At 42.4% G+C, this 18,021-nt stretch overlaps 1 protein-coding gene across 2 annotated transcripts in view; it reads left to right on the forward strand.

Moving 5' to 3' along the window:
- The first annotated feature begins 193 nt into the window (after positions 1-193).
- Positions 194-18,021, forward strand: part of EFL1 (elongation factor like GTPase 1) — a 64,344-nt gene continuing 46,516 nt past the window's right edge. The window contains exons 1-12 of one of the 2 annotated variants that reach the window (XM_063142270.1): positions 194-260; positions 1,324-1,428; positions 1,897-1,964; positions 2,082-2,166; positions 2,366-2,499; positions 3,073-3,210; positions 4,753-4,967; positions 7,035-7,158; positions 9,198-9,274; positions 9,978-10,114; positions 11,057-11,179; positions 11,522-11,621. In XM_063142270.1, coding sequence (XP_062998340.1) covers positions 1,338-1,428; positions 1,897-1,964; positions 2,082-2,166; positions 2,366-2,499; positions 3,073-3,210; positions 4,753-4,967; positions 7,035-7,158; positions 9,198-9,274; positions 9,978-10,114; positions 11,057-11,179; positions 11,522-11,621 — 1,292 coding nt within the window. In that variant the 5' untranslated portion in view covers positions 194-260; positions 1,324-1,337. Of the gene's footprint in view, positions 261-873; positions 936-1,323; positions 1,429-1,896; positions 1,965-2,081; positions 2,167-2,365; positions 2,500-3,072; positions 3,211-4,752; positions 4,968-7,034; positions 7,159-9,197; positions 9,275-9,977; positions 10,115-11,056; positions 11,180-11,521; positions 11,622-18,021 lie in introns of those variants that run through there. The other variant, XM_063142269.1, reaches the window with a different exon arrangement.

The raw sequence follows: 18,021 nt of genomic DNA on the forward strand, positions 1-18,021 counted from the left end.
TCGTCGCTTAGCAACCCGCCCGGCGTCCCCACGCACGCCGCCGGCCCCCTCCCGGCTTCCGTAATCGCGCGTTTCACGTAGGCGGGGTTGAGGCGCCTCGCTCCCTTCCTCCTGTCCGTCAATCTCTACATCCCTCCCCTTAAGACCTCGTGGTGCGGAAGAGACGGACTTCCGGTTGGAACAGCCTCGCGCTCTTGCTGGCTCGGGAGTGCGGCCGGCGGGGTCCTGTCAGGAGCGGCGGCGGACGGTGGCCGCGTGAGGTCAGGCCAGGCCACACGTTCGCAAGGGTGGGGGCGGTCAAGGAGGGGGGAGGGCGACGTGAGGTGGGGGAAGGGCGAATCATTTCCGAAAACAACGACAATAAGCTGAGGTGCTCGTTGAGTGACCCTAATTCCAGCCGCCGTCTCTCAGCCTGGCCTCCCTAGCAGGGTTGTTGTGAGGGAGAGACCAATGTACCCACCTTGAAACCCTTGGAGGCTAGGTGGGATTTGAATGTTATGGACCGCCCAGAGAGCTTCAGCTGTTGAGCGGTACAGAAATATAATGAAGAAAATAAATACATGAATTCTATTAATTAAATATTTGGAGAGGAGGAAGAGGAGGAGGAGGAGGACCGTATAAGCTGCCTGAGGTTCCTTCCAAGAGTTAAAATGGCAGGATGTAAATGTAGTAGTAGCAGCAGCAGTATGGCAGCATCTGAATGCCGTGCAACTACATTGTGATTAGAATATGAAAATTAGCCATTGGTGCTGGTTCTGGATGGTGTTTCGCTTGATGGGGGCAGCTAGTAGCACAAAACAATTGCTAGGCTTTGCTGAAAGGAACTATTAAAGGGTGTAGCTTGGTGAGCTGACATCTCTTCGATTTCTCCAGGGCATTGGACGTGCCAAAAGCAAATGCATTTGGCTTATTCTATACCTACTCGCAGGGCTGGAGTGTGCATATTTGGCTTATTAAGAAATCCCTACTTCTGCTGTCTTGTAAGGATTGATTTGGGTTGCTGTCGGCATGACTGGGGACATTTATTTTATTTTATTTAAGGATTTTTGTGCCGCCATTCAGCCAAAAAAGGCTCTCACGGCGGCTTACAAAAGTATTTCTTGACATTTATGCTGGTGTCTAGCTAGCAGCATTCCCTGTGGGCAGGGGTCCTCCTAAGGTAATTCGTGGTGGAGGAGCTGAAGAACCAAACATCCTATCTGGCACCAGGCTCTTTGTTTGTACTGCCCTAGCCAGGCTGAATTTAGCCTGTCAGTGTTTCCGCACAACCTTGCAGCTCTTTGAAAAGTTTGCGCCTTGATCTTTTCAACATTTTCCTTGCAGCAAAGCATCTAGCCATGGTTCTCGCCAGTTTGAATAAGACCATTGGACTTCAGAAAAATGCTGCCTACATCAGAAATATCTGTGTACTAGCTCATGTGGACCATGGTAAGAGGTGCACCTATGCTATGAACAACAACTGTTTCTTAATAACAGCTGATTCACTTAAAATCGTTGTTGATGAATGTTGGTGGTCTTAAAGGGACTTTGTGCTGTGGAGTAACTGCTTGCTATTCTGTAGTGTGTTAAATGCATTATCTCTTGTAGTTTGCTACATGGGTACATAAAGAAGAGCCCTGTGTATTTTATTGAGACAAAGGAAAGAGGCATGTGGTCATGGAAAGCAGAACTTAATGTTGGGAATAATCTTATTTATTTATTTATTTATTTATTTATTACATTTTTATACCACCCAGTAGCCGAAGCTCTGGGTGGTTCACAAAAATTAAAACCATTAAGAACATAATAAAACATCCAACAGTCTAAAAACCCAAATACAAAATTGATCATATTGGGTTGTTTTTATCCTTACTCCTTGTTCTTTTTGTACTGTTTTGTGTTTCTTTTCCCCCCTAGGCAAGACAACTTTAGCTGACTGTCTTATTTCTAGCAATGGAATAATCTCTAGCAGATTGGCAGGAAAGGTACAATTTAAATACTCAGTATTTTATCAGAACTCTCCATCCATATTTACTCATACTTAAAATCTACTGAAAATGTGGATACAGTTCACTCCTTTTCTGTTCTTTCTCTTCAAACAGCTGAGGTATTTGGATAGCCGAGAAGATGAACAAATTCGAGGAATTACAATGAAATCAAGTGCAATTTCATTGCTGTTTGGAAAAGGTAATGTAGTTATCACATTCTGTGTATGCGGTTGGACTGTTAAATGCTGTATTGTCATGAAATATAGTACTTATGTAAGGTCTAAAGGCTTTGACAACTGGGATTGTTTAGCTTGGAAAAAAGGAGGCTAAGGTGACTCAGGACAGAGGTGTACAAAATTATGCATGATATGGAGAAGTAACACTTTCTTTGGTTCTAGATGATCAGGAATATCTCATCAATCTAATAGACTCGCCTGGCCATGTGGACTTCTCTTCAGAAGTATCCACAGCTGTCAGACTTTGTGATGGCTGCATCATTGTGGTGGATGCTGTGGAAGGAGTGTGCCCACAGGTGATGGGAAAAACATATTTTGGGTAGAGGAGGGAAAAGTAAACTAAAATGTTTCTGCTTTATGACACTACCTTCAACTGGTACATGGAAAGAGCAGCTTGTATTCAGACTATTTATTGATTAAAATACAATGAATGCCATGTGCCAGATCTCAGGGAATGTCATTATTGGTATAGAATCTAACATATGCACTAAGACAGGTTGTAGATCCAAGTATATCTTACTATTGGCAATGGAATATTACTTTGCTGACAAAAATTGACATCTGGATGTCATTATCAATTTATCTTCAAGAGATTTTTTTTTTTGAGGATCCTGACTTTAATCAGGATTTGGAAAGTGAGTTTTGGAGCAAACCTCGCTTAATTTAAACCCCAATTGGTGAAAGTACAGGGTAATACTGGAACTGTGTGTTTATCTATGGGAAGGAATTTATATGCAAGAGTGGAGGGTTGAAGGAAAGATGCATACAATTGTGCTTTAATTCTATGTTCAAGGTAGGCCAAAGTAATTCAATAAGCCGTATTTTGCTTAAGTGTTTCATGTCAGTGATTATGTTTCCCTTTGTACTAGACTCATGCAGTTTTGCGACAAGCTTGGTTAGAAAACATTCGTCCAGTCCTGGTGATTAATAAAATAGATCGTCTCATACTAGAACTCAAGGTTACACCCCAAGAAGCATATTCTCACCTTAAGAATATCTTGGAACAGGTATGAAAGATTTCTAACTGGCTCTTTGTAATCAACAGGAAGAATAAAAGTTGGTATTTCTTTAGTGGAGAAAGCAGCAAGTTCAGTATAGGGTTCATGTGGTCATATTTGGGCCACTGTAATATGCTGTATGTGGAGGTTTTTCTGAAGTGTTTTCAAAAATGTAAACTGGCCAACAATGCAGCTGTTGGTTGTTTAGTGGTGCCAATCATAAAGAGCATATTCATTCATTCTAACACAGCTGTTATTATTGTAACACCAGTTTATTTCTTAATATATACATTTTAACATACATCAGAAGTTTCATATACAGAATCCAAACAAATCCAAACAAAACAAAAACTGCTTGGAACTGTCATCTACTAGAGCAGCCTTTCTCAACCTGGGGCGCTCCAGATGTGTTGGACTACAACTCCCAGAATGCCCCAGCCAGCTCTGCTGGCTGGGGCATTCTGGGAGATGCAGTCCAACACATCTGGAGCACCCCAGGTTGAGAAAGGCTGTACTAGAGTATTACTAGAGTTTAACTGTAGGAGTTCATTGCAATTAAATCGAAGTCTTTACAACTTTCATTCACATCCAATAGCAGATCTTTAAGTAAGAGCTCCCAAAAACTATGATAAAGATTGATTTTCTTTCGAAATTAATAAAAAAGCTGCAATCAACTTTGCTGGGTTCTTGGTTGTTTCCAGGTCAAATTCAAAGTGCTGGTTTTAATTTTAGTCATTCTTAATGGTCTGGATTGCGGATACCTTAAAGCCAACTTACATATTACAGTAATAGTGGTTTTAAACAGTGTGCTTTCAACTGGCCACATCTTTCCTTTGAAAAAGTAGTTTCAGGTGTGCCATTTTCCCATTGAAAATTGCTCTTTTTCTAAAGAAAGAGACTTGGCTAGTCCTAAATGCCCTGACTAAAAACACCTTTAAAAGTTATTCTTATAAAATATGTTGCCTAACTGGCTTGGGTGTTACTTGTTTTAACTTTGATAATGTAGCTGCTGTTGAGAGCGGCTTTGATTGTAATACTTCTGATATTTTAATGCATCAACATTGCTTGAGGAATTTTACTTTGAGCTGCCTTTAAATCCTGTTTAAGGCCAGAAAGACGGGATATAATTATCTTATTTATTTATTCATTTGTTTATTTTAGCACTTTTATCCCACCCTTTAGCCAAAAAAAAGCAATAAAACCCCCCCACAATTTACAAATGTAATTCTTAAGACAGCATACCCACAGGCTTACAGTCTAAAAGACATGACACAAAAGGAAAGGGGACTGGGAGGGAAGAGGCATTGGGGATTGGGAGGGAAGCAAATATAGGCAGTAGATACTTAATTGCAAAGTTCAGCAGGTCAATTCCTCTCACTCTAATAGCCTCATACAGATCCAGGCAGGATGGTGGGATGCCTGGCTGCTGCTTCCTTTCCCTCTGATGGCCTCAGCAGTGACAGTTGGTAGCAGGAGGGAGGGCGGCTCTCTGCTGAAGCTGGATCCAGGCATAATGGCTAATGAAAATACATAAAATGAATGTGTCTCTAGGTGAATGCAATCACCGCGACTCTCTTCACTTCTAAAGTCCTTGAAGAAAGAGCTGAGAAAGAAATAGAGGCTCAGTTGACTTCCGATTCTGCTCCAGGAGACCAAGTATATGACTGGAGTTCGGGCTTGGAATTCACAGATGATTCCCACCTTTACTTTTCACCCGATCAGGGCAATGTGGTATTTGCCAGTGCAATTGATGGCTGGGGCTTTGGGTGAGTTTACAGATATAGTTTGAGCAGATATTTTCATTAAGGCAGCTGAAGTTTTCAGTTACTCATTTTATTCACCATGTGAGGACAAGCACATCCCTCTGCAAAGCACTGCAGTTGATTTGTTCATGTAGACATCCTCAAACTGGTTATAATCCTATTTGCTGGCCCTACCCTAAAAGTGTGTGTGCTTTCTGGAAACAAGTAATTGTGAATTTTTAAATCTAGTGATTAACTTCTTGCTTACAGCCAGAATAGAAATAGCGTATAAATTAAAAATCAATGCTTTATTCAGCCATGATTTGGTTAAGAGGATATTGGAATATATTGCTGATGGTAAAAAAAAAAGTTTTATTTGATTTAGAGAAAAAAAGCAATTTAGAAACTCATTTCCACATAATTGGAATTTATTCGTAGCCTTCTGGAATAAGACACTTGGACAAAATGAAACTATTGAGATACTGCTGTCCTGGTTTTCATTAGGCTGCTATTATATAAACAGCTTGATTCTATATAAGTCACTGGCCTGGTTCAGACAACACACTAAACCATGCTGCTTAACCACAAAATAGTTAACTGAATGCATTGACCTTAACGCATTCCGTTAACCATTTTATTTTTTATTTTTTTTATTTAAGGATTTTTATGCCGCCATTCAGCCAAAAAAGGCTCTCATGGCGGCTTACAAAAGTATTTCTTGACAGTCCCTGCCCACAGGCTTACAATCTAAAAGACATGACACAAAAGGAAAGGGGATTGGGAGGGAGGAGGAGGAGGGGGGGGGAAGGAAAGCAAATTCAGGCACTACAATCTTAGTTGGAAAGTTCAGCAGTTACAGGTGACAGCAGGAGGGAGGGGGCTCTCAGCTGGAGCTGGACCCAGGCACGGTGGAGAGGGGCCTGGCTGCTGCTTCCTCCCTCACTGGTGGCCTCTGCAGACAGTTGGTGGCAGGAGGGAGGGGGCTCTTAGCTGGAGCTGGACCCAGGCATTAACCATTTTGTGGTTAAGCAGCATGGTTTAGCATGTTGCCTGAACCAGGCCATTAAGAAGTACGTCCCATGGAGTGCTGTGGGTAAAGGATTGTCCTTGAGGTTAAATATGTGCTACCTTGTTCATATATGCAAACAGGGCCGGCACCAGGTTTGAGGAAGCCTTGGACAAGGTGCCCTCCAGGGGCTCTCATACCACCCAGTCCTCTAAGCACACCAAGTAGCAGGCAGAGACCTTTCTCTTAAAAAAAAAAATCCTCTGAGCCTTGCTACATCAAGGCACAGAAGCATTCTGAGCAGAAACAAAATGATGAGTGGCTTCAGCCTCAGCTGACACTTTGCAGTCAAAGAGAATGGTATGTTATAAATGGGATGTTATTGTAGTCCACCAGGGGAAGAGCCTTCAGCGTGGTGGCCCCCTCCTGTGGAATTCCCTGCCTCTGGAGGTCAGGCAGGCGCCAACTTTGTACTCCTTTCAGCGCCTCCTGAAAACATCCAGGAAGCCTTTTCTTAATGTCCACCCATGAGTCACCGTATTTGCTTCTTTTATAATCTGTTTTAAGTGTTTTATTTTGTTTTTATTTTCATTTTATCTTGTACGGCGCTCCGAAATTTTCAATGGGGAGCGGTTTATAAATATTGTAAACAAATAAATAAATAATGTTGACAACTGATGCCAGCCTTGGTGGGCCCTCCTGGAGCCCATGGGCGCTGGCCTTTGCCTGGCTGTGTCAGGTACTGACGCCGAGCCCGTATGCAAATCATAACAGTGCTGCACTCCTCAAGTAACGAGCGTGAATGTGTGACCCAGCTCATATTCCTCATACATTGGATCACACGTTGACATTTATTCTTCTACTAAAGTGTGTTTTTGAGACTTGCTACTTAAAATAATGTCTTCCTATACATACATACATACTGTAGCTGTAGAGATATTATGCAAGCATCTGTTCCACAGGCAGAATATAACTGCACTTGTCAAATGTGTAGCATGATTACTACGGAAGTTGACACATATGCCTTGTTTTGAAAAGTGTTGTTCTATTTAGACATACTTGTGTCATTTTTCTTGGTTTACCAGCATTGAACATTTTGCTAAGCTATATAGCCAGAAGCTTGGAATCAAGCCTTCGGTACTGTTGAAGACCCTGTGGGGAGATTATTATCTAAATACAAAAGCGAAGAAGATCATGAAAGTTGACCAGGTACAATTTCTTGGTTCACTGGAGAGTATAACCCTGCTTTTGCTGCCTTTAACAATTGACAATGTAGAATTATTGCTTTCTAGGATCTGAACAATTTTGTTGTTCAAAAGTATGTTTAGAATTTGACACCCAGTTTCAGAAAATGTGCAGATTGATTGTGATGTTGATGTACAGCTCCAGTGCACAATGCAATTTATAGATTCAGAAGATTCTAAGTTCCTTACAATCTAAAATTAGACATAGGAAGGGCGGAGCAAGATTCCCTTGCAGGGGCTGTAAATGTAGGTCCAGATCCTGGACTCGCAATGCTGATTACATGGCTGGCTTGTTTCAGCTTGGAGAGAGATAGTTGCCCATTTTGGAATGGTGTAGGTGAATGCATATTTCCCTATCCCTCCGCACAACAGATACTTGGTGATCAAAATGTACATCATCAACCATCCGATTGTTGGATGTGGATAGATGCACATTGACCACTGTGAAGGCACACCGCTGATGCATATGTGGGTTGAGACCGTTGGCTTCTACATGTTGGTCAAGCTGATGCTGTTGACACTCTGAATCTACACCTGAAGGATGTGTTCTCCAGTGCTAGATCCCGAGGAAGCTGTCTGCCAGAGCCTGAAGTACAGTGGGCAGCAAGTACTGCTCTTCTGACCAAAGCCAGGTTGCTAGTATGTATACCTGCCCTGGTCAATTCAGAGGCTTCACACTGCCTGCCAATCACAGGGAGGGATGATGCTCACCTTTTTCTCCTTTGTAAACAACGGGTTCTGACACATGAGCACACATGTTTCATGGTAGCTTGGCTCAGCTAGGTCCCTGTCGTCGTGGTCTCTTTCAGATTGCTTTTCGCATGGAGGGCTATTCAAAGTGGGATCCTCCTACAGCAGCCTCCCCCAACTGGGTGCCTTCCAGACGTTTTGGACTTAAAATTCCCATCAGCTCCAGCCAGTGTGGCTGCTGGTCAGGAATGTTGGGAGTTCTCGTCCAAAGCATCTGGCGGGCACCAGGTTGGGGAAGGGTGTCCTACAGTTGGAAGTGGGGCAATCCATTCTCCCGCCTTGTTCTCCTGCCTTATTCTCCTGCATGTGTATCCAAGGCCTTGGCTGCTAATGCTTACACAAAGCTAGAGTCCAGTCCAGTCCACTGCAAGTGCAGCATTTGGAGGTGCAATGTGCAGGTTGTGTTGCTTGGATATGGGGTTGAGGGAGGCATGTGCAAGACTCCCATTCCCTATAGTGGCTTGGTGCAGCGCCTCACACATGCAGTGTGTGTGTGTGGGAAGTATAGGGTTGCCATACGTCCTGGGAAAGTCACGGTTTCCAGGCATTTCCAAAATGTCCCGGCCGGTCAGTCAAGAATCCCGGATTCCTGTTCCACCCAGCCGGAGAAATTCTAACCTCCGATATGGTGCCTTGAGCCTGCTCAGTGGAGTGCAAGTCTCCATACTGCAGTCTCCTCTAGCTTTTGAGAACTAGTGGAGAAATGTAATTTAGTGTCATTTTTTTCTGTTCGTTTGCTTAAACTGTTCTTTGCCTGTTATTTATTAGCAGGTGCTTAAGTACTTTAGGCTACAATCCTATGCATACTTACCTGGGAATAAGTCCTATTTAACTTCGTAGGATTTGTTTCTGAGTAGACACACACAGGATTGCAGTGTTAGATATCTAAAGCTTAGATAGCTTTCTTTCCCTAGACCTTTACATATTGCTCAGTTTGTTTAAAAATAAACCTACCGCCCCCCCCCCCAAAAAAAAATTGTCCTGTTTTGTGGATTCAGAATATGGCAACTCTAGGGAAGTAGGGTGCTGTGAGAGTCCTATAGGGAATCCCCCACAAGCGGATGCTACACCTGCTATAGTGGCCTGGTTCAGACAGCATGCTAAACCATGCTGCTTAACCACAAAATGGTTAAGGGAATGCATGCATTCTTTAACCATTTTGTGGTTAAGCAGCATGGTTTAGCGTGTTGTCTGAACCAGGCCAGTGTGTTGTAAAGAATATGCTATCTTTATATAACCACTGCTTTCTTCCAGTTGAAAGGAAAGAAGCCCTTGTTTGTGCAACTGGTGCTGGAAAACATATGGAGCCTCTATGAAGCTATTACAAAAAGGTAAACGGAGAAAAAACAAACATATCTGACTGCTTCTCTTAGTTCAGCGGTTCTCAACCTGTGGGTCGGGACCCCTTTGGGGGTCGAATGACCCTTTCACAGGGGTCACCTAAGACCATCGGAAAACACATATTTCCATTGGTCTTAGGAAACTGTATTGACTGAACTATGTCATGTATCATCTTTTGTATTATTAAAGCTATCGTTATGTATTATTTTCATTAGCAAACCATCCCATGACAATGGATCGTGTAGAGAAGAACGAAAATAATGTTATGGTTGGGGGTCACCACAACATGAGGAACTGTATTAAAGGGTTGCGGCATTAGGAAGGTTGAGGACCACTGTCTTAGTTGATGACAACAGTTAGGGAATCCTTTTTGTTTTACCCAAGCAGACTTGCACCTCTTTTGTTTCCTTTTTTTTATGCTCATGTCCTTTGGTGATCTGCTCCATATCAAAGCATTTCCATCTCAAAGAGAGTGGGGATGTGTGGGTTGTGGGCTGGTTCAGGAAGGCTGACTTCCAGTTGCCATATTTATAACTCTAGTATGTCCAAAAGCATCTCTTCTTTCTTTCTTTCTTTCTTTCTTTCTTTCTTTCTTTCTTTCTCTCTTTTTCATACTAAAATTGATGGTGGGGATATTCTCATCAGCTGATCAGACGCAACACTATAATTGCCTACGTGTGGTTTCTTTCATAGAGACAAGGAGAAAATTGACAAAATAGTTTCCTCTCTGGGACTGAAAATCGGCGCTCGTGAATTGCGCCACACAGATCCGAAGGTTCAGCTTAACGCCATTTGTAGCCAGTGGCTGCCAATATCGGAAGCAGTTCTCTGTATCCTTAAGCAAAAAGCCATTTACAATTAACTTAAGAGCGTATAATGTTTCCTCAAATAGAAAATAACCCACCAGTTCATGGGAGAGGGGTGGGTTTGAGGGGAGAAAATAGTAGTAATAATAATAATAATAATAATAATAATAATAATAATAATAATAAATATTTCTTACCCGCCTCTCCATTTTGATTGAGGCGGGGAACAGCAATAAGCGAAGTTTGTTGTTGAATTTATTCAAAATGTGCAAGGGTGGGGTGACGGGGAGTTCCAGCCACAGACTCCAGAGCACCTTGGGCCTCAGCTAGATGAGGGGGTCGGAGGGAGGTGATCTCATGATCTTTTGATCGCGAGATCATCGCCCTGGTTCACACGCGGCCCGCGATTTCATGCCCGCCATTTTGTTTTTTCTGTTAAAGGGGACAGAGCACTTGTGCGGAAATTGCAAGTTTTTTTAAAAAAAATTCCCCACCCCTGACTCACGAGGAGCTGGGACAAACCACGACACTGGGCCACACGTTCCGCGGTCTCGGGATCAGCCCAAGACCACGGCAAAACCGGGCTACAACTGTAGGGCGATATCCCGGGGCAAGGGAGGAATCATCCTTCCCTGCTCCCGGGATGCCCTGTGCATCATGTGAACACAGGGATGATCCCGGGGCAAACACTGGGATATTGCCCCGTCTAGCTATGGCCTTAGTGTGAGCCTAACTACTGCTGGATAGGCTTATTCTTTCCTCATTCTTTTGGTCTTCCTAGCGTCTCCAGGAATCCTCCCCTAAGAACCATTTAGTTCTGGTTTTCGTCTCTACTCTCTAGCCCACCCTAGCTTTGGGGCAACCGTTCCTGTTACTGGAGACTATCCTATGATATCCAGTCTACATCCTCCCTTTTAAACTAATAGGTAGATAACTTCTGTATATATCCTTAGCACCGTGCTTTAGCCATGGTCTGTAATAAACTCCCTAGTCCTCTTGATATCACTGCTGAGAGAGTGGAAAAGCTGATGTGTGTTGGAGCTAAAACATTTGACTCTCTACCCCAAGAAACGCAAGCCCTGAAAGATGGTGAGTAAAGTTTTGCAAGACGATTGATATCTGTGGCCCGGGCCCTTTTCAAACGAGGCTCATTCTACAAAGATAATCTTGTTAGTGGGAAAAGGGAGAGGTGTTTGCTACGATAAACACCCCAGTCCTGGTGCTGAACAATGTCTTAAAACATTTGCCTTGAAATCTGGGCATGATTCAGTTTTCTGCAAGGTGGCTCAAAAGCACAGACAGACTTTAAAAAAACGATTTACATAAGTTTCCCTCCTGGATCCACTTAACTAACTTGTCATTTGACAAATGCATATAAATCCAGAGACTCTTTGGAAAGACAAGTAACTCTTTCATTTTATGTTTGCTTAGCGTTTATGAAATGCAGCAGTGAAGAAACTGCCCCAGTCATTGTCTTTGTTTCCAAAATGTTTGCAGTTGATGCTAAGACATTGCCACAGAACAAGCCAAGGTGAGAAAACGATGCCATTTGATCCCCTTCTGCTCCAATGGCATTAGGCGCTAAGTCACAATATGCAAGTCTAGATTCCTTATGGTTTTGGACCTCGTAAGATTATTTGCTCTTAATCTAAAAGTAGGTCAGCTATTTACAAGAGCTGGTTGGTAAACCTGAAGCAGACTCTTCTGTCACGTTAGATCTTCAACATTTTGTGTGTGAGTGTGTGCACTTTATCAAAGCGTGAATGCAGCTTTTAAAGCTCAGCTAAAAACCTTTCTTTTTCCTAAAGCTTTTAAAACTTGATTTTGCTCTGACTTTATACTGTTAGTTTTACCCTACCCTGTGCCTGCTTACCCTACCCTGTGCCTGTTTGCCTTCTCTTCCCCTCCTTATTGTTTTACTATGATTTTATTAGATTGTAAGCCTATGCGGCAGAGTCTTGCTATTTACTGTTTTACTCTGTACAGCACCATGTACATTGATGGTGCTATATAAATAAATAAATAATAATAATAATGATTTTATTAGAATGTAAGCCTATGCGGCAGGGTCTTGCTATTTACTGTTTTACTCTGTACAGCACCATGTACATTGATGGTGCTATATAAATAAATAATAATAATAATAATTAACAGAAACATTATGGGTAGTATCCGGGGTCAGCAATCTGCCAACTCTAAACGTCGCACTAACGGGAATAACCGCTAGTGCAATGTGAAAGCAGCGCTCGCTAATGCAGTCCAAGAAACTATTTGAAACTACTGCTTCCAGAATGGGACAAGTCACTAGAGTGCCTCTCTGTCACTTCCACGGACTTGTTCCATTCTGGAAATTGTAGTTTCGGGTTGCACTAGCGGTCATTCCTGCTAGCACTGCAGCTGTATTGGATATTGCCCTATATCAACATGAATTATAAATTCAAAGTGGCTTCTCTAATAACCTAATCTCCTAGGTGACTTTGTATTACTTTTATGCAGAGAGAATACTCATTCCTTCAGGCGCTTTTAACAGCAACCTTGTGTCCTGGTACCTTGTTGACTCCATCTTAGGGCTTGTTCAGACACTGCTGCTTTCTCTTGTCTCTCTCCTCACCTCCTTCAGTACTTAGCCTAGTAGGTTTAGGAGTGTGTCTGAGGTTTGCACATTCCCTCCTGTGTAGAAAGTCGTAATTGAAACGAAAACCCCACATTCAAGTAAGTGCAGAATCTCCTGGTAGGGCAGTTCGCTTTTATTTGCATGCACGATTTTCCATTGCGATTATTTTCTTTTGATGCAGGCAAGAACACGTGGGCTTGAGCAGGGCTCCTGGAATTGCTGGGTAAAGAAGTGATGGGATCTGTAAGGGGAGGAAGGAAGGCTTTGAAAAAGCATCTGCCGTCACGGCCCATTTCTTGAGAACTGCTTGTTTCACCTCCTAGACGTCAGGAACATGGACTTCCTGCCAGCTAGCTTAAGCGTGCGTGGTGGATTAAATTAACATGGACTGTTTCATCCGTAAACGAGCACACTCCAATTTCCTGTTCAAGGCATCTTGGCCCTGAAAGGGATTGAACTGTGGTGTCAGTGGGCTGACATCCTTGATTTAAGAGGTGCCTTCATTTCTGGCTTGAAGATGCACTGGGTACTTGGGCCACTAGATGGTGCCATCCAACTGTCTGTAAGTGGCCGTTGCTATATTTTTATAGATTCAGTTGTATGGTTCTCTAATTTTGCAAACTAGCATTAGGAGTTGTGGAAAGGGTGTCTTTATGAACAAGGGTGGAGTTACGTTGTGTCAGGTGCTTTTCCACTCGCCACATGATCACAAATATCACTGTAGGGAAGAAATGGATGATTAGGGCTATTGTGCTAGAATTTTTAAGAAGTGCTTTAATAGTTTTCAACTTACCCAGGCCACAGCTAGACCTTAGGTTTATCCTGGGATCATCCAGGGTTCGCCCCTGCCTGAGCACTGGATCCCCTGTGTGTCACCTAGATGAACAGGTTTGACCCCTGGACGATCCAGGGATAAACCTTAGGTCTAGCTATGGCCCCAGTTTATTAATTTTCTGCAGCGAAGTATTTGGGAATCTGTTGTCTTTATAACAATGGTTTTCTTCTATTTGACTTGAATTTCTTTTTTAAAAGTTGAATTTTGAAGGCAGGAAGTATGGTTGCCCTCTGTAACACTGGCTTATTTGTGTGTGTGGTACACATACACATGCTAAAATAAGAAACTCTTGGAGCTGATACTGAAAATAGCCAGAGATGGACTCCTCCTCATGTTTAAAGGTGTGCCGTTCTAATGGCTTGATTGGAGCCACTGCAGGAAAGCCCCAGCTTCTCCCTGTCGAAGTTATAACCTCTGCCGATGAAATACTGCCTGATCTGCTGCAAACCATCCAGAGATCTACCCGTAGATCTAGATCTACTTTGTGCCCACCCTGGCCTAAACTATATAAAGTGATGTGAAAATGATGTCTTGTGGTGCTAAATCTGTCTTCACTCATTTACACATGCAAGTTATTCATATTGCACCAGCCCAGGAGGTGGCAAAGTAGAATAAATTAATACAAGGTAATTGGAGGAATTCCTGCTTCAAGCGTTTGTATTCTGTCTTACAAATCAAGACACTGTTAGTGGTTGAGTGACCTTATGTCGCTACCATTATGGGAAAGCTAAAAAAGTTGAGCTCATCCGGCACAACGAGTCTTTTCAACCACAGTGAAGGATCACAAAATAACGCTTGCTTTTTTCATAAGGATATTTAGTAGATTAAGGTTTTGGTGCTCTTCCCAATTTTTTCAGCCTTTTCTCACTCCCCTCCATGTGTGTTTGTTGTTATGTATGAGTTTGCTTACCTACTTGTAAAGGATTCACACTGAATCCTGATCCTGCACCGTTTTTTAATGTTAAATGCACAGAATTCGAATCAGTGTCAACCCTAGTTCTTAAATTTCAAGTGGCTCAGGTGTTTTAATGGAATTTTCATCTTTAAATGTGGAGTGCACTTCATGGACCTCTCTGGTAGATAATTTTAGGAGATCATGAAGCTAAAGTGTTTCATCTTATTAAGTGTGCTCCAACCCAAGTAGAAAAATGATTGCTTTTGCAATATTGCATTTTTATATCACATTAAACATCCTGTGAAATGTGTATTGTTAACATACCCTTTTGCAGAAGAGGTTTTGAAAATAGTTTCCTCTAAGCCAGCTTCTGCTCCCTAAAATAATGTCTTTATTTGAATAATGGCTTGATATCTCCCTTCCTCCTAAGTTAAATGTTGTTGTTTTTTAAGCATCGACTTCATTTCACTGGGGGACCTAAGCATGCATGATAACTCTCATCCCTTGAAATCCATGAGATCTAAAAGTGTTTAACTTTGGTGAGATTTTGCTCCTAGTTAGTAGCTTAGCTTTAAGTCAGGGGTGCACCAGGTTTTTGGCCCCCATTAGGTACTTGCTGGGGTGGCAGGGGCTGTGCATGTTGCGCATACACATGAACACATGCGCACATTCATATGCAATTCTTATTCCACTCACTCTCACTGCAGGATATAAATAAATAAACCTGGCTGTTCCCTAGACCTGTCGTGACAAGTAGCCATTGATAGAATTGTCCTCTATGTAAAATGTTCAGAGATGGTGAAGCTTCATGAGCTTGGTACCGGCAGCCTCATACGTTCATTTATTTATTTATTTATTTATTTATTACAGTTTTATACCGCCCAATAGCCGAAGCTCTCTGGGCGGTTCACAAAAATTAAAACCATGAAGAGCATAGTAAAACAATCAACAATCTAAAAACACAAATACAAAATACAAAATACAATATAAAAAGCACAACCAGGATAACACTACACAGCAGAAATTGATATAGGTTAAAATACGGAATTAAAACAGCAAAGTTTAAATTTAAGTTAAATTAGGTGTTAAAATACTGAGAAAATAAAAAGGTCTTCAGCTGTCGACGGAAGGAATACAGCTCTCTGGGGAGCTCATTCCATAGCTGGGGTGCCACAGCAGGGAAAGCCCTCCTCCTGGTAGCCATCTGCCTCACTTCTTTGGGCAGGGGCTCACAGAGAAGGACCCCTGAGGATGATCTTAATGTCTGGGCAGGTACATATGGGAGGAGGCGTTCCTTCAAATAACCTGGCCCCAAGCCATTTAGGGTTTTGAATGTTAGTACCAGCACTTTGAATTGGGCCCGGACCTAGATTGGCAGCCAATGAAGTTGTAGAAGGACTGGCATGATGTGGTCTCACCGGCCAGTCCCTGTTAGTAGGCGGGCTGCCCTGTTTTGTAGCAGCTGAAGTTTCCGGACCGTTTTCAAAGGCAGCCCCATGTATAATGCATTACAGTAATCCAAACGAGAGGTTATCAGAGCATGGGTAACTGTAGCTAGGCTCCATGGAGTGCTCTACCTCCAAGCAGAGCCCTACGAAAGTTGTGCTTGGGCTGCAGTCTGAAACAGCCTTGCCAGGCCTGATGACTTCCAGGTATGTTGGGCCCCAACTCCCACCAGCCTGCATGGAGGGCATCAGGTTGGAGAAGGCTGTGGCAAAGTTCCCGTTCTGAAACCGAATGGTTCTGATGCTCCTCTCTGAACCAAGCTCCACGCTTCAGTTTCAGTCTTTGTTAATGGGGAGAATTATTCATTTGAAAAGCACTTTGAGAAACCAGGATCAAAAGTGTTTGTTTATAAAGGCTGGTGTTTATAAAAGGTGGCAGACGCTTGTTTATTGCACTGTAGCGTTCTTTTTGCTTGTCAGCATGAGTGCTGAATATAATGCTTGTTGTTGCTTCATCTCGGCATGACATCGGTTTGTGTGTGTTTCTGTTTTTTAAGTTAGTGATTTTTCTGTCGGCAACTCACCTGCAGTTCCATCTCCCGACTGCCTGATTCTTACATGCTGTTGATGATCTCCAAAAGCCCCTTGCTCTATGTTGGCCTGGGCCTCTGGGAGAACAGGATTGTGTGAGCTCAGTAGAGGTGAGGTGGTGTTAAGTAGAGAAGCCGGGTTGTGGTGACTTGCCAAAGAGAAACATTTGCGTTGTGGTATGGGAGTGAAGCAGAAGCATGATTTTGTGAAATTCCTTGAGTTATCCCATATATTCCTTTTCTCCTTCATCTTACAGCAAGACCTTCTAGGAGTCCCTGGCCGGATCTACACTACTGCTTTAAAGCGGTTTATAACAGTTATAAAGCGCTTTAACTGCTTTAAAGCGCTATAAAACTGTTATAAAGCGCTTTAAAGCAATAGTGTAGATCCGGCCCCTCTTTGCATGCCTCCACCATTAGTAGAGCTAGAGCCTTCATGGTGGTGATTCTCATTCTCCCTCCCTCTCTCTTTTGGCAGGTTTTGCCCCTAGCTCATTCTTGATTTTTTCGGAGAGGGTCAAGACAGTTTTTTAAAAAAGAAAAAAAAGTCTTTGTTCTGGCAGAAATGAATAGATGAACAACTTGGCTGACGACTGGAAATGTTTTTTTATAGTTCTCTGCTCTTCCTGTTGTGATGTTTTATGGCTGGATTTATTATGACACAAAGAACAGTCTTGTAAGCCACTTCTGGGTACAAATCTCCCCCAAAAATGTAAATAGAATTATCCTTAAAATTTCACAATAGGTTTTATTTCCCTCCTCCGTCTGCTTAAAAGCCTACTTTTTCCAAGAAAACCTTGCCATGAAAATGCTACTTTCCCTGTCAATTCTGCATGAGATTTCCTTCTGCTTCCTTTTGTTTTCTCCTAACAGCTTATTTGTTTTAAGCCCAAAGGCTAGTAGACGTTTCATCCCTTAGCTCACTTCCTTTTATAATCTCCTGTTCCCTAAAGGATGTATTTTTAAAGTGATGTGTAAGCAGTACTGTTAACCATGTCAATAAGTTTCAGCATTAGCTGTGTCAAGTAACAACTTTCCAAATGTCTTTCATCAAATGAAAATGTATGTTTTCCTTTCTTTGGTAGCCCCAATCTTCTGAAAAAATACTGACAGGTACTTTTTGTTAAAGAGCTCTGCGCATTGTAATTTAGCCAAGTCCTTTGGCTGCGAATGGTGATACTGTAAATGGTTTGCGTTGACCCTGATCAGTTCCATCTATTAGTGGGCAAGGACAATGTTTGATAGCACGTCCTTTCAGATCTGTAGGCTAGTGTTTGTGGATAGCACCTACTTATGAAATTAACAACATAAAACGGGTCTCTGAAGAGGAAGGGAATCATTCATTGTGGTCGCTTTGAAGTGCAGCCTTTGTTTCCAGGGAAGACGATCTACATACGGGTCCAGCCAAAACACGTGGAATCAGTTATAAACTGAAAAGGGTTTTGAATCATCTCCTGGTTATTAAACATTTGCGAGCAACGTATCCTTGAGCAGCTTGTAGTTTTAATTTTATTTTATTTATTTATTTATTTATTTATTACATTTTTATACC

This window comes from Elgaria multicarinata, chromosome 16 (genome assembly GCF_023053635.1).
Source record: "Elgaria multicarinata webbii isolate HBS135686 ecotype San Diego chromosome 16, rElgMul1.1.pri, whole genome shotgun sequence".
Classification (NCBI taxonomy): domain Eukaryota; kingdom Metazoa; phylum Chordata; class Lepidosauria; order Squamata; family Anguidae; genus Elgaria; species Elgaria multicarinata.